The sequence below is a fragment of the Monodon monoceros genome, unplaced genomic scaffold (assembly GCF_005190385.1).
Source record: "Monodon monoceros isolate NGI ecotype Baffin Bay Population unplaced genomic scaffold, NGI_Narwhal_1 Super_Scaffold_9, whole genome shotgun sequence".
Taxonomy (NCBI): Eukaryota; Metazoa; Chordata; class Mammalia; order Artiodactyla; family Monodontidae; genus Monodon; species Monodon monoceros.
Window position 1 is genome coordinate 52,362,356 of NW_021703786.1, and position 27,392 is coordinate 52,389,747.

At 37.8% G+C, this 27,392-nt stretch overlaps 1 protein-coding gene across 3 annotated transcripts in view; it reads left to right on the forward strand.

Moving 5' to 3' along the window:
- SSH2 (slingshot protein phosphatase 2) overlaps positions 1-27,392 on the forward strand; it is a 245,111-nt gene that overhangs the window by 77,254 nt on the left and 140,465 nt on the right. For all 3 annotated transcript variants that reach the window (XM_029210906.1, XM_029210908.1, XM_029210905.1), the window contains one exon: positions 22,935-22,978. In XM_029210906.1, the coding sequence (XP_029066739.1) occupies positions 22,935-22,978 (44 nt within the window). The remainder of the gene's footprint in view (positions 1-22,934; positions 22,979-27,392) is intronic.

The window sequence follows — 27,392 nt, forward strand, 5'->3', positions numbered from 1 at the left end:
GAAATGTTAATAATGTCTACTCTAAAACTACTTTTCCAAAATAGATTGTTCCAGCTTCACAAAAGGTTTAAACGCCACTGATTTCTTCATTCAGTGAGATGTAATTCTAGGCCTGGAAACTGGGATCTTCCAATTTAATGTTTTCTAAGAAATTAGTACGCAGAAAATGTGTTTTTTCTTCTGCTTTAAAGTTTGCCACATCACATGCTTATAGAAATTCTCACTGCCTGACTTTTGTTATTGTTAGCGTGTAGCCTGTCCTCTAAAATTATACATTTCTGCCTTTGATTTGTTTTGTGGAACTAGGGAGAGGGGCTAAAGCATGCCATTTTTATGTAAGAGTCCTGGGGAGTTTGGGTAGGTGGGAATCTATTCTAAAAGTTTGCAGTGGATTCAGACTGCCTGGAAAGTCTTTTGTGTTTAAATTTGTCTTCTGTCTTGAGAATATAAGAGGGCAGAATTTTAAAGGGAATTTTGCTACCAAGGGAAAAGTTAAAAGTTTCTTATGTAGTCAATGAGAGTTCCCTGCAATCAAGTTTACTTACTGAATTTGTCAGAGATTTCCTGTGGTGAGATGGTTCACAGATGATGGATAATTCCATTTTTAAAATAAAAGTGAGCTTTGTGTTTTGTTCTTTCTCTTGTCTAACATGATGTCTCCACCTGCAGAGCTGCCTTTTCTGTCACTCAGTGCTCTAATGGAAGACCCAAAAGTATTAGCTAAATTGTTCTGGCAGCGGAGAGAGTGTTGGGTAAGGAAGGACTTGGCCAAAAATAGGGCTTTCCTTAGCTGTTGCAGGAAGATAAACAGAGGTTCTACCATATGTAACTACGTTCTTTTAAATGATTAACTAATGTGTTATGTAGCATTACTGCTAAAACCTAAAGTGGTGTAAAAAGCCCTAAAGTGGGCTTATGTTGATCTAAAAAAATGTTCACATATAGACGCTATAGCTATGTTGGTTTTTTAATGTACTCATTCATTCTGCTTTTCTTTTTCTTTCATTGTTTTGTGTTTTTCCTGCCCAGCTTCAATAAGCTATATTGAGGAGTGTACCAAGTCACAGTGTGTGTTACCTGGAACTTCCTGGGAACTGAACATTTTATTCCTGTAGAAATTTGTTTACTGAAATTTTAGAAGACTGACAGTGTAGGAAAACCAAGTTTATTTTATGTGTTGACTATTAGTTAAAATAGGAAAAGGAACTTTATCCTTGCTCCTCTTCATCAACCGCTTAGCATGTAGTATACACTATGCTAGTTGCTTAAGGTACATCTGTGAACAAAACCAGAAAGCACTGCCCTGTAAAGCTTGTAGTTTGATGCCTGTTACCATTTCACCTTCTGCCTCCACCAAGGGAAGTGCTAGGTTCAAATCTAGCATGACTACGTGTTGTCTCTGACCTTGGGAAGTCATCTTTGACCCTCTTACTTGTAAGCCTAGTAATTGTGTTGTCATGTTATCATTCATTTGGGTTTCTCAATAGTCATCCCTTGCATTGGTTCTGTAAGATGAATTTCCTTGTTAATTGCTTGGGTTTGTACTCGGAGGAACTTTATGCAAAATAAAGGAATTTTGTCCCAGGATTTACCTATATATGTTCCCTAATGTGTTTTACAGCTGATCTGGCTTAACATCACCAACAATTTGTACTATGTGAGCCAAGACCACATGAGTTTATGTTTGTAGAATTTAATCTCAGACATGTCATCAGAGTTGAGGGGAATGAGGTAGGAAATGAAATAACAGAGTTCTCTGGGTAGATAGCTGCTACATTTTTGGTGTGGTCTGCTTTCATTTTGGGAGCTTATCTGCTCTATTCCATGTGATTCTGGTGGGGCTGACAATCACTTGGCCCTGCTTTTCTACCACTGGGATTGGTCATATGCCCATAGACCCATGTCAGGCTGGTCAAAGTATCCCTTTTCCTTGGATACCATGATTGATCCAGGGTAGCACATGACCCAAGCTGGACCAGTCAGGGTCATGTTGAGAGAGATATGGACGCTGGGAGTAAAAAGTTTAAGTTCTTTTTTCTGGACTGTCTGATTAAGAGGATGATATATGCTTGGTGTGGTTGGTGGTCATCTAACTACCACATTGAGATAGTCTGCCTAAGAATGGGAAGCAAGCAGAGTCCAAAGAGAGAGGAGAAAGTAGAGACCTAATAACATCATTGCATTTTTTTAATCCCTCTTGGATTTACCAGTTACATGAACCACTACCTTTTTTGTTTTTCTTAAGTCACACTGCTTCTTGTATAATACGGTATCCTTATCTATTATTGTAGTAGTAATTTGTGTTTGCCAATATTTCTGGTCCTCCTTATTCCAGATAATGGTAGGATTATAATTCCTTTGGAGTTGGGCATGATCATGTGACTGCTTTGGCAAATGAAATATGTGACTTTTGTCTCTTCCAGATGGATGGATGCCTTTAAGTCTGAAGGGCTGATGCATGACTCATTATATTCAGTTCTCTCTGCCATAGTGACTAGTCATGTTCCAGATGAGAGAGGGTAACATGGAGCAGAATCTCCAGCAACCTAAGACAGACATACAGCATAAATGAGAAACTTATTATTTTAAGCCACTGAGATTTTAATGCTGTAGGTTATTGTAGCCCATCTAAATGATACTTGTTTGGAATATATTTTTATATATTAAAATTTTCTAAATAATTCAAGTGAAAAAATCTTTTAATATGACATCTAGAAATACTAATGTCTGCAGAATGAGATTATTAAAATATTTAGTATGCATAGTTACTGCAGTTAAGTATTAAGCTGCAAGGCTAGAAGCAAACAGCAGTGTTTCTTGGTTTACCATACAGGAACTAAATCTGCTTTAAGGGCTTGTGACCTCTGACGAAATTATAGTTGCCTTGTTTCATATTATGTGGCAGGACAAAGTCTATAATGACGGGTGTTTAAAACTCAGACACTATGTAAACACTCTAGCCTTACCCATGAGAATTTCTCTTATGTGGCCAGGACAAGGATAGCATCTCCGTAACCAGGACTTGCTATCTGAAAATAAAGAAACCAGACAGGTAGGAGTAAATGGTTTAAGGACAGATTGAACAAAAGCCTGATTTGCAGCCATGTAGTATCAGTATGGAAGTGTTGAAATTAACAGAGCCTTTGGCAGATAACCATAAGGAAGGTGCCTGCACTCTGCAAAGTGAGTGTGTGATACAGGCAGCAATGAGCTCTGTGGACCTGAACACCCTCATTAACCGTGTCTCTTTGAGGTGATGGCATTTGTTCAAAACATCCTGTCTTCTCCTCCCTCCACTGTCCTGGACTTCAAAGGCAGATATATAAAATTTTTTTCACTGAAATTTTAGGGAACGTTTTGCTTTAAAAATATATTTGTGGGGCTTCCCTGGTGGCGCAGTGGTTGAGAGTCCACCTGCCGATGCAGGGGACACGGATTCGTGCCCCGGTCCGGGAAGATCCCACATGCCGCGGAGCGGCTGGGCCCGTGAGCCATGGCCGCTGAGCCTGCGCGTCCGGAGCCTGTGCTCCGCAACGGGAGAGGCCACAACAGTGAGAGGCCCGCGTACCGCAAAAAAAAAAAAAAAAAAATATATATATATATATAATTTGTGTGTGTAAATTATTGTATCTTCAATATCTGTGCTAGACTTTCCAGCTTACATGAGGGGCAACATATTCTCATGGGCAAAGCACAATAGTGATCTGTCATTTTAACCTGTCGGTGCTTTAATTTTTCTACCTGTAAGGTGGAAATAAAAAATTGGAAACAAATAAATAAAATGGAAATAAAATTTTTTTCTTCTCTTACCTCTCCTTGGTGCACATGGGAAAATGTGGTTCATAATATATTTGTCAGGAATCTTGGTTGAGAGTAACAGAAACTGGCTTAAATAGGAAAATAAAGGTTATTTGTTGTTTCATGTTAACAGCCAATCAGAGGGTACCATCCCCCTGCTGGAGGTTGGCTTAAGAATGAGCATGTATCCAGTTCAGATGAGAGAAGATGTGGGGGGAGGTTGAGGAGGAAACTACTGGGACAGTTTCCCTTGTACTTAAGAGACACAGGGGAAGAGCTGTTTTCTTCAGCTGACTGATGTTGGGTATATATGTGATGGACCTTGAATGTGGCAGTAATCTTGGGACCATATTAGCCTAAGAGCAGTGCTGAAACAATCAGGATGGCAGAGCAGAAAGATAAGGAAAATTTCATTCTTGATAAAGTTCAACTACTGAATTAATCAAGATGATACTTTTCTGTATTGTTTGAGCCTTTTTTTTTTTTCTTTTTTTTTTGGCTGCGTTGGGTCTTTGTTGCTGCGCGAGGGCTTTCTCTAGCTGCGGAGAGCGGGGGCTACTCTTCGTTGTGGTGCACGGGCTTCTCATTGCGGTGGCTCCTCTTGTTGCAGAGCATGGACTCTAGGTGTGCAGGCTTCAGTAGTTGTGGCACGCGGGCTCAGTAGTTGTGGCGCACGGGCTTTGTTGCTCCACGGCATGCGGGATCTTCCCGGACCAGAGCTCGAACCCATGTCCCCTCCATTGGCAGAAGAATTGTTAACCACTGTGCCACCAGGAAGTCCCTTAAGCCACTTTTTGATGGATTTTTTTTTTTTTTTTTACTTGAGATTGGAAAACATCCCGAGTAATAAGTAGAGATATTGTGGGCTCCTCAGAGAGAAGAGAAGCTCTTGGAGGGCTACATAGTCCCACTGGACCTATTATAGTGCCTTGTGCGTATATAGTTGAAGTTGAATAAATATGTGTTAGATAAATGTGGTTGTCTTTATTTGTATTTATAACCGAAGCACTGAAAGATAAAACACCCTTCTCCTTCTCTAACAATTCAATCCAAAAGCCATTAGATAGGACTAAGCATGGTAGGTATCTTCAGGTGGGCACTGAGGCCCAGTGTGGGTGGGATATTGGAGCCCAAGCGAGGTGAGAGGACATCAACATGAGGGAGGTGCTCTGGAGCTGGTTGTTTGAGCCTGTGTGTATGGTAAGCAGGGAGTCACTGTGGGAAGCCAGAGGGGCGGCCCAGTATGGGGGTGGTAGAGCCTGAGGAATGTGAGGAAGGCATATATAGTCATTGGCCCAGTGCAAGGTGTCAGATTCTTAGTAGAGTGAGGAAAGTACCTGCTTAGACTGCTCTGGAAACTCTACTGTGATTTTGTAATCATATGTGTTCAAAATGCACCTCTTTTCATTTTTTAATGAAAATGTCATGAAGTTAACATTCCTAATGCCCCTTTTTAAAATATGAAACTGTTGCTTATTTTAATATATCCCACGAAATGTCTTAAAGACCTGTATGTTTGATGAAAGCAACTTCACCTTCCCAACAAGTCAGCTTATTTTTTATAATGCATAAATTTTATTAATTATAATCTGCGTTTCATCTGTATAGAAAATATTTTTCATTTTAGTTTTCAGTGGAGTAGAACTAAAGTATTTAATTTTTTCACAATGATTCTATGGCACTTTTTAAAAGTTTCAGAGGAAGCCTGATAAAAATAGTCCTTTGAGAGAAAGAGATCAAGCTTACTCATGTCCCAAACTCTTTTAATTCTGTAAGCAGAAATTTCAGCTCACCATTAATACCAGCATAACAGCACAATATGATTGCAATCACTTTGCAAATGTGATTAGCTATTCAAGATTAGCCCATTTTATTAGTGGTAAGTATGGCCAACCTAGATCCCACTGTAATCGTCAGGCAGAATTAGAGCCAGGTTGATTTTCGCAAAGCCAAGAGCTATGCATTGTACATCAAAATGTGCTTTTATAGGAATGAGGATTGGAAGAAACCAGGATCAGTAGAGAGGAAAGTAAGAGTACCTAGCTCATATGAAGTTTTTCTTCAATGATTATATGACATTATTTTAACAAAAGCTTTTCATATCTAGAAATATACACGACTTAAAATTTGCTGAATTTAATGAGATTGAGGAAGTGCAGCACTTCATGTTAACTAGTTGCCAGTCTCAGGTGACTGAGCTGGTAGGTCACGTATCACTGGAGATGCTGAACGATTAGGCTAGTATACAGGGAGGTAGCAGCGTTTTTTAAGAGGACCTCGGTGATTCTGGTTCTGTGATTATATTAAGTGTGGCCTTTGCCCTTAGCTACAAATTTGACCCAGGTTATTATTTAGCTCTTGTTTCCAGTCTCTTATGATCATGAATTCCAAGGCTTATTAGGTATAACACATTTAGATATCCTTTTGGTTATTATTGGCTTGGTTGACTGGTTAGTTTTTGTTTTTCCAATTCTTTTTTTCTATATAGTGGATCACAATTTTCCCCCTCCATGGTTTTTCATTATTTTGAAGTCCAGTTTACTCATTTTTCCTTTCCTTACCTAGAAACATTTTTTTTATAATTTATTTGTTCCAGTGACTCACTCATCCAATAAATATTTATAGAGTATCTATTAGGTGCTTTACTCTTAATCAGGATAAGATGTGATTACATGTAATTATAATTCAAGGAAGAAGAGAAATACGAGAAGAAAGAACAGGACTTTTAGGAAAGGAGAGCTCATACCCAGTTGAGGAAGATCAGAGACTTTAGGATTTTTCATGATTTTTCCTCCTAAGAAGCAGGAACCAAGTCTTTGATGAAAGAGAGTCAAAGCGTAATATGTATTTGACTGAGGCATTTCCGTGGGACATGGTGCTAAGAATAATTTGAAATGGTTTGGAATTCTGAATGGACTCTTTCAGATGTTTGTAGGTGGTACAGAAGAAAAGCGAAAGTGCCAGAGTTCTCGTGGTTGATGGTTCCCCTAAGTAACAAAGGCAAAAATTGCTGCACGATCCAAGGACCCCTGGGAAGAGAGACGTGGCAAGGGGCTGAGTTTAATCTAAACTGAATTTCATAAGAAGTAAAACCTTTTTTAATTTTAATTTTTATTTATTTATTTGTTTATTTACTAGTTTTCCAATAGGCTTCCTTGTAATTTGAAATCTAAAGTCTACATTAATGGCCTCTGGTTGAGGTAGTCTCCAGGGCAGCCTTATATCAGACAATCAGTAGAAATGTTTTATTTAAATTTGTTTTATTCAGTAAACCAGTGATGAGGAACGAAAGGAAGCTTTGAGGAATAACTTCTAGAAGGGAGTTAGGATTTTTACTGCAGACAGCATAATTTCTGGGACCTGGGGCATGCTGTCAGTGCGTATGTGTGGTAAATACCGGTGGTACTATTTTATCTCCCAGCTATTGGTAGTTGCAGTTTTAGTTATGCTTATGTGATGGTTTGATTGCTTCCTTTATCGAAGTGAAAACATGACATGAAAGCACTTTGTTTGCCATCTCAATTCACTTTATTAGGTTGAGAGGTTTTTTTTTTTAATCTACAGTACACTTTATAGCTACTATTTTATTCTGTAGTTTCAGTTGACTCTGTTCAAGTTATATGAAATAGCAGTGTGTAATGTTTCATTTTACCAACACTTAGTAGCCTTGGTTATTCTTTTCATGGGGTGTTCAAGACATTGTTTATCAGGAAAGTTATGGTTCTAGGAAATTAGGCAAGTAATATTTCCTGGTAGTTGTTCAGAGGTATTTACTGACCAGGATATTATCTGTGGAATGCCTTTTTATACTTAACCTTTGCTTACAGGAATTGCATTTTTATGCAATTATTGGTGCCTTTTATTGGTTCTTTGAATTTACACATTCAGCCAACTTCCTATCGGGTCTGTACTAGTTTCTCAAGAAGAAATATTTAACCAATGAAAATGAGGATAGATGCTTTCATAGTTAAGCTTATTTATGTTAGAATCTATAAATAGGGGAGGGGGCTTCCTGTCAGTTACTGTATACTCATCTTGCCTTTTATGTTTACCTTTTTTTCTCCCTTCCCTAGTTCTGTTCAGTTTTGGGGGGAAAATCTAGATCAAAGAGTACATTACTAATAGATAACATGGGATAATTAGCAAAATAATCTGATTATATCATTATAGGCTTCCTGTAGTTACTTGTCAGATTCTAATGACCTTAAGCATCACTGGTGAGTTGTATTCTGATCTCCCTGAGGATGGCAGAAGAAAAGTATTGCATTGAAAAGTTGGTTATAACAGTTTCTTCTGTCTTAGACTGTTAATTGGTGAGAGGGTGGCAGGGGGAAATGCATCAGTATTTTCCCAAAGTTTAGAGCATAAATATTTTCTTAAGTTATCTCAAGATATAAAAGTAAAAAGAAGACCAACGAGAGAACTTGAGGTTTGTGCAAAATGGAACGGAATAGTAGATAGGAAGGAGCCTTAGGGAAGTAAAAGTGAGGTTACAGGAGAAAACGAGACATGTGGACGTAGTTAAAGAAAAATAATACTTAAAAGAGGGAGTAACTGAGAAGCTTCTGAGGTGGGTTAGTCTATATATTGACAACACATGATGCTGATTTTCAACCGTTGGAGGGAGGTTCAGATGATTGCATGCTTCTCATAAGATTTTACCTTTCTCATGAAGGTATTCATGAAGTTTTAGTTAGACTAATATTAGTGGAGGAGGTGCTGTCTTGTTACATGTTAGTTGGTGGGTTGTCAAGGTTAATGGTGACTGTGAGTGTAATTAAAATCTTCCTGCATTAAGTTGCCAATTACTTTTTTCTCTGTCATTTATTTCCATTAATAAAGAAAAGCAAGGAGTGTTTTAACTGTGGAAGACCTAATAATTGGTTTCTTTATGATGTTCAGTGTGTTAGCAAGGATCACTAGCTAGGCCTAACCTATATTAGGAATTAGATCATACTCTGATTTATAACTTCATATTTTTTCCTTCTTTTCAATACCTATGTTTCACTTCAAGTAAGTTTGGAGGCTTTGGGTTTGTTTGTTGGTTTGTTTAAGTGCTGAATCAGTTTTTTCTGAACTTTTGTTTTTTTGTCTTTTGTTTATGGAAGCCAAATAAAGTTAATGACATGCCTGTAGTCTTAGGAATTAGACCAAGGAGTCATAAGCACCTGATCTTCTCTTCGTATTTATTAACTACCATACCCCCCCAAATTTAACTTCTATCTTAATTTTTCAATATTAGGCACAAGCTTAACTTCAGAGTTACATACAGCAGTCCCCTGCAGTGCTCCTCAAACCTTTCCACGAGAAATTGCTCTAACAGCAGAACAGTGTGAATGCGGAACCCCTGGCGGTGTGGATATATAAAGTTTAAAGGAGCTTATTACAAGGCTGAAATGTATTTGAGTTCTTATGATTTACTTTAAATTTCATGCACATTTTTATGTATCTGTATCTCTGTAACTATAAAAATATTACTTCGCATCAAGTAAAATTGATACTCTCGGGGGCTTCCCTGGTGGCGCAGTGGTTGAGAGTCCGCCTGCCGATGCAGGGGACACGGGTTTGTGCCCTAGTCCGGGAAGATCACACATGCCGCAGAGCGGCTGGGCCCGTGAGCCATGGCTGCTGAGCCTGCGTGTCCGGAGCCTGTGCTCCGCAGCGGGAGAGGCCACAACAGTGAGAGGCCCGCGTACCACAAAAAAAAAAAATTGATACTCTCGAAATATGCCTCAGTCTAGAGGCATCAGGGAAAGCCTCTGGAGAAGGGGACGCCTAAGCTACAATCTGAAGGATGAGAAGATGTAGGCAAGCAAAGACGGGAATGAAGTGTACCAGGCAGAGAGAAGAATATGGCAAAGTCTAAGAGATAAGGTGGCCTAGCTTGTTGGAAATACTGTAATAATTTTAGAATAGCAAAATTCACCTGCAGTTGAAGTACCTGATATCTGAAATTAAATGTTGTCATTTTCCAGGGGAAAAGAAAATTCTTGTGATATGAGCACTGGTCAGCATTGGTCAAAACTACTTCCAGCTAATGGCAGAAAGTCAACCTACTAAATCGAAAATTGCCCTTGCACCTTTAACGAGAGACATTTTGTAAGAGAAAAAAACAGAAAAAGTGTTTATAGTACTTTGCAGATCTATTTTAGCATCTAAATGTGTGATGGAATTCTCAGTCCTTTTATTTAGATGTTAGTATTGATGCTGTGTCCCAGTTAGTGAGACCTGAGGGACCCCCGCCAACACCCCTATATGACAGCTCCTCAGCCTACTAAGACAAATGCACATAGAAGGACCTCTGTCTGGTGGCCTCACCTTACTCTGACTTTAAAGGGTTATGAGCCCTTAGGACCAAGCATCTCCCCAGTTGACCAAAAGGAGAACCCAGATTGAAATCATGGTCCAGGTGGTGTACACATTGTTAGGCTGTGTCTTGAGTGGTGGTTAGGATGTGCCTGAGATGGGTGGGGGAGATTGAGGTAAATTAGCCAGTGATGAGTGCTACTGTTGGCATTCCAAGGTATGCTTGTCATGTATAAGCACATGTGTCTGTCAGCCAAGCCAGATTCCCAAAGTATAACTTTTCCACCAGTCCATTTTGCAATTAAGACACATTTTATACCACATAAAGCTAACCTGTGAAAGATTTATCTGCTAGCTAAAGGCTCTTTCCAGGGTTGAAGGCACTGAAAATGGTCTTTAAGCAACAATGTATGGTGTTTACTCTTAGTGTTAGTTTTCTGTGGATGCACTGTTTCTCCAGTTCCATCACAGTGTAACCTTTGAGTTGTCTGCCCTCTAGTGGAGATATGTGGTTAAATTAACCAGTGTCTCCCGGCTTTAGGAAAAATACCTAAGTTTTCTCAATTGGCTTTCCAATTGAGAAAATTGGAAAAATTGGCTTTCCAATTTTAGCCTCTGTTTCCTTAAAGAATTTTTTATTACCACAAAAGCAACGTATTTATAATTTTATTCTACTTTCTAAGATGCTGATAAATCCCCTCCCTGGCTTCCCCCAGGATCAGGTCTAGACCCCTGCCTTCTGCAACTTATCTTTGCAGCTTACCTCAAGGCAAGCCCTGGGTTTCAACTCAACTGGTCAGTTCACCACCACCCCAGTGTGTCAGACATATTCCCACTGTCCTTTCCTTTTTGTTCATGTCTCAAATGCTCTGTCAGCCTCTGTGCCTCTTCAGATCTTCCTCTTCCTTCAAGACTGGATTCAAAGCTCTCTTGTTCCTGTGAACACTGTACCCACAGTGTTCTCACTTCTGAACTCCTATGCAATATACTTCCTGTGCCATAAATTTACACTGTATTTGTTGGATCAACTTTTCAAATATAACAGCCTTATCTCTTCAGGCAGATAAGCTCGTTGAGCATAGTACTATCTTGTATTTCTTTGTGTCTCTGGTGGACTCTAGCAGCTCTAAATGAATATGTTGATTATTTATTTGCCATTCAAAGATATTGAGCATCCTGCCTCTATCTTTTCCCCTGTTTATGGCTGAAAAGCTAATTGTCTAGATTTAAATATAAATATTAACAAAATAGCAATGCATTTCCCCCTAATCAAAACTGACAGCAGTACATCTGTTTTAAATATTCTATTTTCTTTTTGGTCAGAACCAGTGACGGTATTTATCAACTCCTTAGTTTGAAAATGACTGGAAATTTGAAAATAATCATGCTGTTAGTTTAGTAATATTTGGTAAGTAATCAGTGTTGCTTCATTACCCTTCTGCATGTGTTCTTTGACCTTATTTCTGAATAATGTTTCAACTTAAACTTTGGTTGATCATAGTCTAATTCTTTATATCCATAAACAATTCAAAGATTTAATATTAAAAGACTCTTCATACGTGGATTTTACTTAGCCTCCCCCAGGTGTTATCAATGCTTTTTATAGTTTAAATTCCTTGTGGAGGAATGCTAATCATGTATAGCAGAGGACCAGTAATAAAACCAGAAGCCAAGCTAAGCAAGTGGGGTGTAGCTAGCAGGACACACAAACAAGAGAGCAGATTATAGAGGCACTATCTCCAAGGTGAAGCTAAGATCAGAGTCAAGAATTTTAAACCAAAGGTTAGAGAACAGTAAAGATGTTGCCATGGGTAGAGGTGATATTCAGAATATTTAGCAATATGGCACAGCTATCAACCAATCAGAATAGGCAGGAGTAAGACCTGGAGGTCCTCTACTCTACCAGGCATTAACCTGATTGTTGCTGGATAGTGAAACATTCAGAGGGGCTCTAGGCAACCACTCTTTACCATTCGGTATTTCAGTGTGTAAACAATTAGTACAGTTGTACCACCATGTCCTGGCTGAACATAAGACCATATGTCCGTATTGAGGCCTCAGGCTACAATGAAGGAAATGGACCAAGTGTGAGGTCTTCAGAGAGTGGGATGTGGAATTTCACTTTAATAGAAGGAAACAGAATCTGGACAGGGAGATAAAGACAAGGTCTTAGGCCCCTATTGGTGTACCTGGAGTATTTCTTTAAGCAAGAGGAGCAGTTTGTTCCAGTAGAAGGTATATTCGCCCTTCCCAGACAGAATCCTGACTGCTCCTTACTCTTAGGTTACTTTGAGCAAATTATCTCACTTTCATGAGGCAGTTTCTTCAGCTGAAAAATAAGTATTAATCATACCTGTGCTGCATTTATCCTAGGTTGGCTCAAATGAGATAATAGTCATGAAAAGACTTTAAATTATGGAGTGGCACACAGGCAGAGTCTTATTATCTTATGACGGATGCTGCTTGCTCTCTACTCCATGTTTAAGCACTCATTCTGGATTGACAAACCAAGGATATGACCAATAATTGAATGGAGATGAGGCACATGATATGCTGAGTTAACCTAAGGTGTATTCCCAATGCAAACATAGTCCTGCTCTTACAGAGCTTACTGTCTAGGAAGGGAGACGTAAGATCTTTCTGGAGAGCTGAGTTCCCATCGTCACTGATCTCCCTGGCACCTAGCACAGTTATCTGGAGGAGTAGTAGCTCTGTGTACTCTGAGCTTTTTGATGTTTTTCCAGACCTTAAAGACAAATGTTTTCAATCTTAACTGCTTGTCAGTTATCAGGAGCTTTTAAAATGTGCAGATCCTTGGGCCCCACACCTCATGGTGTGCTGGTAAATGTTCAAAAACCTGTTTTCTGGGTAAGGGCTGCTTTGTAGCATTTGCTGACTTCCCTGGTAAATACTCCTAGCATGGCTAATTTCAGGCTACCAATGTGAGTCTCATAAGTTCCCTAAAAATTTAGCAATTGGCTCTAGCACACCACTGGCTTCACCTCAGAGCTAAAGAATAAAAGCCTGTAGGCATGAGGCCTGGAGATTTTTGTTATTAAAAAGGTTTTGAATGGAGCCAGAGTTAAGAACCAGTGACCTATGAAGTTTCCATATTGCATGCTTGTCAGATGTGACAGATTCAGACTAGTTGCTTTTTAAAATCAAGTAGCCTCAAGGAGTTGGATCTCTGTGGTAGAAAAGACAGTCTAGCAACTCTCTAATTATGGCAAGTGGGTGGGTTAAGTCACATATATTAAATAAAATGTTTAAGTGGAATAAGGATTGTAAACAAAAGGCATCCAATAACAGCTCTACACCCAGAGCTTGGGTTTTCTAGTGGGCAGTGACTGGACTGTGATATGTCTTAAACTAGCTGTTGACCAAAGACTTGGTGTTCTTCAGAAACAGAGTTATTGAAGTCACATTCTAATCAAGCTGGTTTTCTCATCACTGAGGAAGTACCTCATTAACCATTCCAACTGTGTTTCATACATATTTGTATTTGAAAGGAATTCAAAGGAAACACTTGAGAAGTAGTAGGTGTCTCACAGAAGTTTTCTACTGCTTGAAATCATGGGCGAGAAAGTTTATTTAGGGCTTCTTAAACCCTGTCGTGAGAGCATGGTGTGGCTTTGATGTCGGTAATAAGTATTGCACTGTATTCTGGCTTCCATATTTTACTTTAATGCATGTTACATCTCTCTAAAATATGACTAGATTGACTCTCTGTTTTGGTTCCTAATACCAGCAAGTACTATACACCTCAATTTAAGCTAGACTTTAAAACAAAGTCAAATTATATTGGGACTGCTGATTTGATGGTGTCTGACCTTCTTACAGACCAGCTTCTCAGATGTGAGTGCCCAGGTTATTCATTCTGGTCCTGGACAGTAGAGTGTGTGTGTGACCACACTTGCAGGTCCTTTCTGATCTTCAGCCTTCCAAATGGGAGGACACTTCGTTATAGACACCAGCCTATAAAAGTATCCCTATGGCCTTCAGTGCATCTTGTACTGACATAAGAATCATCTTCTTTATTCTTTACTCTCCTGGATATCTCTATGGCCCTAGTCTTTAGAAGTTCTACTTCATGAACTATCTTTAACGGCCTTTTTCCTGTCCTGTTCATCTTGCCTACATACTTACTAGCTGGTCACCAGAATTGGTAGAGTTGATTAAAGATGGCTGCAGATTCTTTGCTATTTCTCCCACTGAGAGATAGTGTCTAATTCCCCTCCCCTTGAACCTGGGCTAGACTTCTTTAATACACCAACAGAGCATGGCAGAAGTGACACTGTGCCAGCCCTGAGCCTAGCCTTTTGGAGTTCTAAGCCTCCATGCGAAAAGACCAACCCTGAGGCCACAATGGACTTTGAGAAGGCCCAATCCATAGATGTTCTACTTGACTTTCCACTTGAGCCCCGCTTTCCAGTTTTCCAGGCTGAGATGTCAGACATGTGAGTAAAGCTGCCTGGACCCTGACTACTGGCCCATCTTCTAGCTAAATACCACCTGAGTAGCACTGACTGACCTTTAGCAATGCCATGTGGAGCAGAAGAATTGCCTAGCTAAGTACTGCTTGAATTTCTGAACCATGAAATCATGAAATATAATAAATTAGTAGTTTGTTATTAAGCAATGGATAACCCAAACTGCTGGTTCCATTCCCATCTTGTCTCTTGTTTCTAGGAGAGAATCTAAGCCTTCTCTTACCAGTAACCAAGTGGCAAAATGGTGCCTTTACTTCCTCCTCAAGCCTGTGTTCTTCACGTTTGCTTCTTCCAAAAGCCAGAAGCAGGACTTTTCTGATTTCGAAGCTCACGTCCATTCTTAGGAAGACTACCAGATTACTTTATCCTGTCTGACAGACACCTCCCAGTATTAATTTTCTCCCAGGGGCAGAAGTGACTGATGGATAATCTGAAGTCCAGTTAATGGATAATCCACAACCACTTTTTGTGATCATAGGATTGTTATCTTAATATTCCTACCTTTATGGACTCGTAACATCAATATTACTTGATAGCCTTAACCCCCAATACCCATACCTTTGCTCCAGCAATTCACAGCTGCTCACCATTCCCTAAATGTCCAGACTCTTACTCCTCTTTCTGTTCCTTTTGCCAACGTTTCTGCCTGAAATACACTTTCCTTCTATTTTCCATCCAACACAAACCCACTAATTCAAGCCCAGCCTGAAAATTAACTTCTATGAAGCATATCCAAGCCCCACAGTTAGTCATTTCCTCCTCTGTTGTTTCTATAGCATTTTGAATATCCACTGCTGTAAGCCAAATGACATATCATTATAAGTTTTTGGCTTATGGAACTGTCTCCCCTAATACAATGTGAACTATCCAAGGATAAGGGCAGTTTTGCTTAATTTTAATTCCTGGTGCCTAGTACCTAACACATAATAGGTAGTCAATTAGTGTTGACTGAGTGAATGAATACATAAATGAGAGCAAGTGAATGATTCTGTCTGTTTAACCAAAGGGAAAACCTAAGGTATTACTTCCAGATCTTCGTCACAGGCTAACTCCTGAGCAACAAAAACTATTCTTTTAACCGGCTAAGGAGAAAACATAACTGGCATAGTCCTCACTAGCTGAGAATGCACAGCCAATTAGCTCCAAGTGTTCACATGGTTTTAGTTCACCGCTCTAATCACGCATTCATTCAACTCTTTATCGAGTTCCATCTGCACCTAGGGCATTGTGCTAAACGCAGAGTGAGATGCAAAGGAAAAATAAGGCAGATTACAGTCTGATAATGGAACATAAAACAAGAACCCAGTGGTAACCCAGAAACCACAGGAAACATGCAGTGCCACAGGAAACATGCACAGTGATGGTCAGGTTTGGAGGGAGGCAGACAGCCTATCAGTAAAGTGATAGAAGAAATACCATGAACCACTGGCTTTTGAAACCAGCTTTGAATGCTAGGGAAGGATATAGGAAAGGGGAGAGGGGCCTTCCAGGATGATGAAACAGCACAGACAAAGGAAGTTAATAGTTGCTTTTGAAAACTGATGAATGAGTCCACTTGGATTGGAGTGTATGGAGAGTGTAAAGAATCTTGCAACAATAAAGCTCGGGAAATTATTGCTTAACACCTACCTAGCCTGGTGTTTTTCAAGGCTGGCAGCACTTCCAGCCGACTTCTCAGCAAATATGACTTGGGTGCTTACGTTTTTTCCAAACATCTTTTACTTAGTTACCTACTTTTATGCTCAGGCATTAAGTAGATTAATAAGAATACATTAATTTTTCAATTCATACTTAATGGTTCCCGAGTACCCTAAAATTATGTATTTTATTTTTTAATTGAAGTATAGTTGATTTACAATATTATATTAGTTTCAGGTGTACCACATTAGTGATTCAATATTTTTATATATTATACTTCACTTAAAGTTATTACAAAATAATGGCTATATTTCCCTGTGCTGTATAATATATCCTTTTTACTTATTATACATAGTAGTTTGTATCTCTCAATCCCATACACCTATCTTACCCACCCCCTTCCCCCACCTCCACTGGTAACCACCAGTTTGTTCTCTATATCTATGAGTGTGTTTCTGTTTTGTTACAAACATTTGTTTATTTTATTTTTTAGATTCCACATATAAGTGATAACATAGAATATTTGTCTTTCTCTAACTTATTTCACTGAGCATAATACCCTCTAGGTTCATCCATGTTGTTGCAAATGGCAGAATTTCATTCTTTTTTATGGCTGAGGAATATTCTATTTTATATATATATATATATATATATATATATATATATACATGCCACATCTTCTTTATCCATTTATCTGTTGATGGACACTTAGGTTGCTTCCATATCTTGGCTATTGTAAATAATGCTGCTATGAACATTGGGGTGCATGTGTCTTTTTGAGTCAGTGTTTTCTGAATACCCTAAAATTAAATGCACATTCAGAATCTCACACCATATTGTTTATAGGTCAAATTTTTCTTAACATCAAGAAGAAATTATATTCTTTAAATAAAAACTACTTAACAATAGGACTCTGGAATATTAAAAAAAAGTCAACAAACATATATTTAATCATTTAATTAATTAGTTCTCCTTATACATCAGAAATTATTTACTAAGAAGAAACTAATGTTTATCTCTACACTTTTCTCCTTGTGATTTCTAATGTTCTGAGCATGTTGACTACTGGCATTTCTTTTTTCTTTTTTTTTTTTCACTAACAATATGTGAAGTTACTTGACAAGGTAGGTAGTTATATGTGGTCTGGTGTATGCACTTGTTACAATAGAATGGTAAGCATTCTCCCTTTACCTACCATTTAAATGCCACTATTCAAGATAACTGTATTATCTGGTAATTAATCTTGCTGAATAAGCAATGTTGTATCTTTGAGTTTTTGGCAGTGAATTCCATTGAAATAAGCATAATCAACACTCTTCATTAAAAAAAAATCCACTTTACCTTAGGCCTATAATGCCTTGACATACTGAGTTTTTTGTTTGTTTGTTTTTGTTTTCTAAATCTCTTTTTCCAAGTAAGATGAAAGGGAAACAAATCATTCATTGGCCTGACTATTGTAATATTAATCTAAGAAAGAAAGAAAAAAGTCATTTGGGTATCTTGTGTTAGAAACACTTCTCTGACTTGCTTTTTTTGTGGGCCAAAGGAATTTCCACTCCTTTGGCACTATTTTAAAGTGTAGAAGTCATAGAAGAAAGGTGACAAAGGATATTACTTTATTATAAGCCATGAGAAAAGTTATGCTTTTTTCTGCAGTTCCCTTCCTAACCACTGTCCCGGGGTATAAGTACCAAATGCAGATTCTTAGTTAAGAGGCAGCTGGTTATAGCAGAAATGTAGACCTGAGTTCAAATCATGACTCCACGTGGCATTTATTGGCATTGTGACCTTTAGCAAGCTGCATAGGGTTGTGGTGCACATTAAATAAAATAACATATAAAGTACCTGGCCCATAGTAGTATAAAATAGATGTTAGTTTACCTCTATAGATGTAACTGGTTTTAGCTGTTTGTGGCCTCTAAGGAAACATCAAGGGTATTTTTGCTTTTTATTTCTCATCACAATTCTCATAGGTAGAAAAATCTACCAAAAAAGCTGAAAATAATTTGAATTATCTCTTTTTGGTCAGCTCATTTTATGTATGAGGGAAAGGATATTAAGTTAGTAATAGCCCATAAACATCTAAAAGGGTACTCAACCTTAGTAGTAGTCAAGGCACAGCAAATTAAGACCATGGTGAGATACATATAACACTAGATTGGCAAAAAAGAAAAAGAAAACATCTGATGATTTTAAGTGTTGGCTAGGATTTAGCACAACTGAAACTCTCACTCCTTCCTGGTGAGAGTATAGATTGGCACAACTACTTTAGGAAATAATTTGTCACTACCTGGTAAACTTGTACCTTTAGTTATCCTGTGACTCTGCATTTCTACTCCTAGGTACCTTAGGTGTACCTATATCCCATTGACACCCTTGTGCATGTAGACCAAAAGACATTTCAAGGAAGTTATAGCAGCATGGTTGATGTCACCAAAAACAGGAACAGTCCAATCTATCTGAGTCGAATGGGTAAACTTTGATATATTCCTATAATGCAGTCTTTTACCCCAGCAAAAAAATGAATGAACTGTAGCTATAGGTAATAAGTGGATGAATCTTATTAGCATAATATTTAGTTTTTAAAAAACATATTGGTGTAAAAATAAAATACAGTGTGTATGTGTGAAAAATAATAAACATATTGGGAAGACTGCATAAGTGTAATACAATTTTTAAAGCCCCCAAACAATCAAAACTAAATAATATATTGTTTAACAATATAGACATCATGTAATTTTTTTAATAGTGGAATAAAAAATAATGCAAAGAACCAATATGTAAATTAAAATGAAATTCTAAAAAATATTCAAATAATACAAAATAAGGCAGAAAAAGGAGAAACAAAGGTATAAAGGTATAGGGAACAAACAGAAAATAAATGGATTTGGTTCTACCATGTTACTAACTATATCAGTAATTACATTAAATGTTAATGGACTAACCACTACAATTAAAAGGCAAAGATTGTCACAATGGGTAAAATAAAGCAAGATCCAACTACATTCTGTCTATTAAAGACATTCTTTAAGTTATAAAGAGATTGAAAAATATACCTTGCAATCAGTGAGCATAAGTCTGGAATAGCTATGTTAATATTAGATAAAGTAGATTTCAAGATAAAATGTCTTACTAGAAGATAAAGTTATCCTGAAAAATAAGAATCAAGTTAAAGGATTTATATTTCCTTCAAAACTTACTATGAGCTATAGTAATAAAGATATAGTACTGGCATAAAGAATGACAAATAGATCAATGGAACAGAATAAAGAACCCAGAAGTAGACCTCACTTACACTGTCATTTGATTTTTTACATGGAGCCAAGTTATCAAATGGAGAAAGGAAAGTCTTTTCAATAAATGTGCTTGAAAACTCGAAATCGATATGGGGAAAAAAAAGAGCCTCCACCCCATCTCACACCACATACAAATATTTATTCAGGATAGATCATAGACCTTATACATAAAACCATAAAGGTTTTAATAAGAAAATATTATAGAGTATCTTTGTGACTAAAGGGTAGGCAAAGGTTTCTGAAGACAGAAAACAGTAACTATAGGAGAAAAAAATTTCCAATTAGACTTCAGTTACAACTCTCACACATTGTTGATAAGCATGTAAAGTGGTATAAGCACTTTGGAAGCCCTGATAATTTTCTCTAAAATTACACATGCATGTGTTCCATGACCTACAAAAAACCAAAAGCACATGTCCACCAAAAAAACAGCAAAGAATGCTTGTGTAAAAGTTTTATTCATAATAGGCAAAAACTGAAACATCCTGGGTATATATATCAATAGGACATGAATAAACAAACTGTGGTATATTCATACAATGGAATCCTCAGGAATAAAAAGGAATGAACTCCTTTTACATACAACAGCATAGGTGAATCTCAAAAACATTATGCTGAGTGAAAGAAGCCACACACAAAAGAGTACATGCTATATGATTCTATTTATGTGAACAGGGAAACCATTTAAATGGAGTCATATGCTATATACTAATTTTTGATGGAAAAAATTTGTGGTGGAAGAAAAATAAGAACAGTGGCTGACTCTAGGTTGTGCCAGGTATTAAATGAGAGAAATTTCTGAGCTGATAGAAATGTTGCATTTCTTGGTAAAAGTTTGAGTTACGCAGATACATACATTTGTCAAAACTCATTGAATGGTGCACTTAAGATTTGTGCATTTATTTCATTGTATATACATTTTACCTTAAAAGAAAAGAAAGAACTGTAAAACCGAATTCTAACTATGTGCATTTAAGGGCAAGTACACTGTAAACTACTTTGAAATGCAACAGAAGAATAAGATGGATTGATCAGTGAGGCAGAAAGATGAATAGAGAAGTGATAACACAAATATAAAAAATGTTAATGGTAGAATCCAGATGGTGGATACACATGTTCACTATAAGATGTTTCAGCTTTTCTGTATGTATGAAATTTTTTATAGTAGAATGAAAGCAAGAAAATTATAAACTTAAAATTCAAGATAGTGGGACTTCCCTGGTGGTCCAGTGGTTAAGACTCTGCGCTCCCAATGCAGGGGACCCGGGTTCAATCCCTGGTCAGGGAACTAGATCCCGCATGCCACAACTAAAGATCCTGCATGCCACAACATAAGATCCCGCACAGGGCAACGAAGATCCCACGTCCTGCAACTAAGACCCGGGGCAGCCAAATAAATAAATAAGGGCTTCCCTGGTGGCGCGGTGTTAGAGAGTCTGCCCGCCGATGCAGGGGACGCGGGTTCGTGCCCCCGTCTGGGAAGATCCCACATGCCGCAGAGCGGCTGGGCCCGTGAGCCATGGCCGCTGAGCCTGCGCGTCTGGAGCCTGTGCTCCGCAACGGGAGAGGTCACAACAGTGAGAGGCCCGCGTACCACTAAATAAATAAATATTTTTTTAAAATTCAAGATAGTACTCACATCTTGGGCGAAGGATAAGAATGGGAGATAGGAAATAAGCACACAGGTAAATGCAAAGGTATTGGTACTATTCTAGCTTTTAAGTAGAATGTTGTTCACAGGTATTCATTTTATTATTGTGCCTTATAATTTACATATATTTTAAATATATCTATTGTCATATAATTTTTCATACAATTAAAAAATGAGAAGAATACATCAGAAGTAGAGATCTATTAACCACTGATAACAATAATGAAGAATAATTTGTTAAGTGAGATTCCAGGAAATCATTTCTATTTATTACAGTTCCCTTGGGTTCCAAAATCTAACACTTATCTTTGCTTATGAGTCTTCTCATTTTCATTCTTGCAAACTTTCCAGGTTCTGACTATTGACTGTAGAGACGATCGGTTCTTTTCATTTTAGCACCATTCTTTTCACTTCCTAAAGGGCATACTTCTGAACCTAAAACTTCCCCTGTAGGCAGAGTGTAATATACCATGACACCTCCCCTGTCCTCCCTCCGAGGGTAGGATCTTTGCTGTCTTCTTCCCTTTGTGCAAGATAATGGGCATACCTGAAATCAATAATGAAAATGAAATGGGAATAAAAGTTATAGAGCTGGCTGTGGCTGCCCAGGAATGGAGGTAGAATGATGTAGAGGTGAATGGGGATGGTTCCATAAACTCGAAAATGTAGGTGACTTATCGGCAGACAGTACACGTATTGTTTGCGATTGTTTTGCTCCTCCTATTTTTGTGTTTGCCAAATAGGGCAAAAGTGACCAGAGTGCAAATATAAAATGTCAGAGAGCAAACTTAAAGAAAAAGTTAGCACCTCACTATCATTAATTATCTCATCTTTTCTCACTTTTCCTTCATGTTGCTATTCTTGTCTCCATGAAGATCTGTATAGTATCTTAACATATAATAATTCCTAACCTAGGTTAGGCAGGGGTGAATGATATGCTTTTTCAATGTGTTGGGAGGCAGTATTTTATCAGTTTTAATTCTAGCTTTACTACATGAGTTTCCTTGAGCAACTTCTTTCCTTTCTGTGAATTTCAGTTTCTGTAAAATATTCATATTTCATTGAGCCTAAATTGCCATAACACCCTCAGTTACTTTATGTGCCACTAAAAAAAATAAATATTGCAATTAAACTATGATTCAATGCTTTTTAGTCACATTGATTGTAAATTTATCCCAATTTATGTGTATGTGTTAGAATCAGTGTACCGTCAACCTTCTGAGTTTATAAGGAATAAGTTGGACAATGTACTTAAAGTGTTGAGCAAGGCACCTGGCATGTTATAAATACTCAATAAGTAGTAGCTATTAAGGTAATGGTGACGTGATCATGAGCACTTTGCAAAATGGTGTTCATTGTTTAGGTGGTTCTTTGGGGATCAGAATCATTAATAGACCATCTTGATGAGATTTGTTGGTGAAAGTCAGAATACCCACTCATTTTAATTTTAAGTAACATAACAGTAACATAGCATCTTCAGTTGGTTTTCAGAAGTAATTCTTTTAATTATGAGCACTTTGTTATTAAAAAAAATTTGTAGACTATTGTGAAAGTTTCCTCCAGGAATAAATTATGTTGATATATATCAACTCCCTGGATTGGTTGAAGTCACTTTTTATGGAGAGAATTTAGTTTAAGTACACGGCATCAATGAGATATTCCTACATGTAAAGCTTAGTAAAAATTACATTGTTGGTATTATGATATGAGACCTCAGATTTAAAATTTTTTTTTCTCATTTTTCTGTCTATACAGGAGGCAGACAGTGGGGAGGAGGAATGCCGATCACAGCCCAGGAGGTATGTTTGTTCATTACATCCTATAGTATTTCTGTAGTTAGTGTGTTTTCTCTAATTCTTTCTCAGTCTTGTCATATTAGTTGATCCTCATTTTCCAAGATGCTTAGTTGGTCTCTCAAAATGGAATTACTTTAAGAATTCAGTTACTGGGACTTCCCTGGTGGCACAGTGGTTGAGAATCTGCCTGCCAATGCAGGGGACGTGGGTTTGAGCCCTGGTCCAGGAAGATCCCACATGCCGCGGAGTAACTAAGCCCATGCGCCACAACTACTGAGCCTGCGCTCTAGAGCCTGTGAGCCACAACTACTGAGCCCGTGTGCTGCAACTACTGAAGCCCACGTGCCTAGAGCCGGTGCTCTACAGCAAGAGAATGCACCACAATGAGAAGCCCTCGCACTGCAACGAGGAGTGGCCCCCGCTCACCACAACTAGAGAAAAGCCCATGCCCAGCAACCAAGACCCAATGCAGCCAAAAAAAAAAAAAAAAAAAAAAATTAAGAATCCAGTTACTGACTCAGAAAGATTTTAAATGGTAGACTGCATTATGTTGTGCACCTGAAACTAATATAATGTTGTACGTCAGTTATACCTCAGTAAATAAAGTAACTAATTAAGTGGTAGATTTCTCTTTTTTTAATGCAGAAAGGCCAGTATTGGCCCAGCTTTGACCCAAGTCTCTAGAACTGTCTTGGGTAATGAAAAAGCAAATTTTCCTTACCTTTTAGGAAAATGTCAACTAAGGAACATTTCAGCCTTCGGTTTTATACTTATTTTTGTCATTCATTTTGATAGGTTTTGGCAATTTTTACAGATTGGTTAATATTTCACTTCCTCAATACAAAGAATATACTAAGTAACTTAACCAATCTTTTAAAATACAATGAAACTTTTTTTCTCCCTCTCATGAAATAGTGGGCATGTTATAAGGATACCAATACCTGCTGCCATTAAAAGAAAAAAATTATGAGAGACATCTAGGACATATATAATAACATTTCTGTTATCTTCTTTAAAATTTTTTATGGTAGTATTAAAGATTCAATAGTTCAGAATTCACTGAAATCCTTAGAACTTTGAAAGTCTGTAATAGCAGTGTCAATGTTGTATGCAACAAACTATATTATATGATATTTTAATTTCTCAAGATTGCATGGAATTCAACTTTCCTGTTATAAACATTATTATACTGTGACACAATAGGGTACATCTTTTGTAAGAAATAAGTGCCTTTTAAAAATATTTGTTTAAATGTCTGTGAAATAAAATGTTTTTTTTTTAATCAACTCCCTCCCACAAGAAATAGTCTTGGTAAGTTCTAGACGGTCATTTAAATGCTACCAAATTTGTGTCCTCTGAACTCAATCACTAAATGATACTGAGAACGGATACAATAAATGTGTTCATTGTGGAGAAGCTGGCTAAAGGGCATGCTTCCTTAATGATAAATTATCGTGTATTTGTTGATATATATATATACCTCGCTTGTGTAAACCACAACTTAGTATAAAAATAGTTTTTCATCAGTAACTGAGGTTATTGGCAATATTTTTCCTGCCTTATTACAAAAATTTAGGCTTAAAGCTTAATTTCTCACTGTCTCTTAGGGAAGATCTGACAGTGAAGTGTCATTCTTTTGCATAGGACTACGAGACAGAAACCTAGAAGAAATTTTAGCTCATTGTTTACCAGAGACATCATAACCTTATTCCCATTAGAATGAAAAAGGATTCCAAAGGATTCTTAAATTTTCTGTTAGGCCAGATTTAAAGATCTCTGGGTTAATTTCTTTATGCATTTACTGGGGTAATTGTCCCCCAAAATTACATAATGATGAGGCAATGCAAGTCTATTTTCTTATTCATAGCACTGAATTGTCAAACCATTAAGAACCATAAAAACAGTATATCATTGAAACTAATACCAATTCCAGGTAATAAAAAAAGATGTTGCATTAATCTCTTATTTTAACCAAATATCATTTATTGGGAAAGTCATAAGTTAAAAGTAATCTTTTAGTATAATTAGCTCAAACTATGCTACCTTTAAAAACCAATGTTCACAGGCAAAAACAAACAAAAATAGATAAATTAGACTGCATCAAAATTTAAAACTTCTGTGCATCAAAGGACACAACAACAGAGTGAAAAGGCAACCCACAGAAAGGGAGAAGATATTTGCAAATCATGTAGCTAATAAGGGATTAATATCCAGAATATAAAAAGAACTCTTTTACAACTCAGCAAGAAAAAAACAAACAACCTGTCTTAGTCAGCTTGGGCTCCTATAACAAAATACCATAGATTGAGTGGCTTAAATTTCAGACATTTGTTTCTCACGGTTCTGGAAGCTAGTAGTCCAAGATCAATGTGCTGGCAGATTTGCTTCCTGATGAGAACCCTCTTCCTGGCTTGTAGACAGCTGCTTTCTTGCTGAGTCCTCACATGGCTGTAAGAGAGAGGGTGCTCTGCTCTCTTCCTCTTCTTGAATGTACACTAATCCTATATCATGTTGGCCACACCCTCATGACATCATCTAACCCTAATTTCCTCCCAAAGGTTCCCATCTCCAAATATCATCACATTGGAGGTTGACTTCAGCATACAGACTTGGGGGGCACATAAACATTTAGTCCATAACATTCCACCCATGCCCCCCAAAATTCATCTCCTTCTCACATACAAAATATATTCATCACATCCCAACAGCCCGAAAGGTCTTAACTCATTCTAGCATCGACTCTAAAGTCCAAAGTCTTATCTAAATATCATCTAAATGGGCTTCCCTGGTGGCGCAGTGGTTGAGAGTCTGCCTGCCGATGCAGGGGACACAGGTTCGTGCCCCGGTCCAGGAAGATCCCACATGCCGTGGAGCGGGTGGGCCCGTGAGCCATGGCCACTGAGCCTGTGCGTCCGGAGCCTGTGCGTCCAGAGCCTGTGTGTCCGGAGCCTGTGCTCCGCAACGGGAGAGGCCACAATAGTGAGAGGCCCGCGTACCACAAAAAAAAAAAAAAAAAATCCTTAAATATCATCTAAATAAGATATGGGTGAGACTTGCAGCAAAATTCCTCTCCAGCTATGAACCTGTGGAATCAGATTAATTATACACTTTAAAATACAATGGTAGGACAGGCATAGGCTAGACATTCCCATTCCAAAAGGGAGAAATAGAAAGGAAAGAAAAGATGACAGGGCCCAAGTAAGTCCAAAACTTACTGAGACAAATCCCATTAGATCTGAAGGCTCAAGAATAATCCTCTTTGGTTTGATATTGTGCCTCCTAAACCCAGTGGGGAAGTAGTCCTGCCTTCAGGACTCACTGGAGTGGTGGTGTCATCTCCAGGGGTCACCTGAGCAGCCCTGCACTTCTGGCTCCCTTGGAGTACCACCCATGCAGTGTTCTGCAAGGGCCCATCTACCTGGCACCTTTGAAACTGACGTGGAGGCAGCCTTGCCTGTCAGCCCTCGCACTCTCTGCGTGTGGTGGGAGTAGCAACCTTGATGATCTCTGAATCTTTTTGGGGTACTCTTCCCTTTTCTTGGCGAATGTTCATGTTCACAACCTCCCTTCATTCTGTCTCATTTTCTGTTTCTGATCTTCAGTGAGATTCCATGGATGTTACAATGATGGAAGAATTGGCTGCTCTTTACAAAAAAAAAGAGTAATCTAGTAACAAGCACGCGAAAATTAAGAATTCAAAGGTAATGAATTGAGAGTGAATATTGCTAGAAACCAAAATTAGTAAGTTAGAAACTAAACTTCACAGAATTAAAAAGTGAAAATTAAAACACGTTTTAACCATTGTGTTAGCAAAGATTTAGATTATTAGTATCCAAAAAAATAGCATTTTCTGCCTTATAAATTGGTACAACCTTTTTAGAGTGTAAATTAGCAGTATCAATTAAAATTCAAAATATTCTGGATTTGGACCCAGAACTTCCACTTTTAGAAGTTAATCCAGAACAAAGAGACGGACCCAAGAGTATTTGTTGCAACATTTTTTTTAAACTTGGAAACATCCCAAATGTTGATTAATAAAGAAATAACTAACCAATATTTCTATCGTGTATAGTACTCAAAATGTTTAATAAATGTTAATGTGTGGGAAAAAATTAGAAATTACCATATGATCCAGCAATTCCCTTTCTGAGTATATACTCAAAATAACTAAAAGCAGGGTCTTGAGAAATTTGTGCACCCATGTTCATAGCAACGTTATTAGCCAAAGGGCAGAAGCAACCCAAGTATCCATAGACAGATAAATGGATAAACAAAATGTAATATATACATATAATGGAATATTATTCAGGCTTAAAAAAGTAGGAAATCCTGCAATTTATGATGAACCTTGAGGACATTATGCTAAGTGAAAAAGGGCAGTCCCAGAAGGATTACATATTGTATGATTCCACTTATA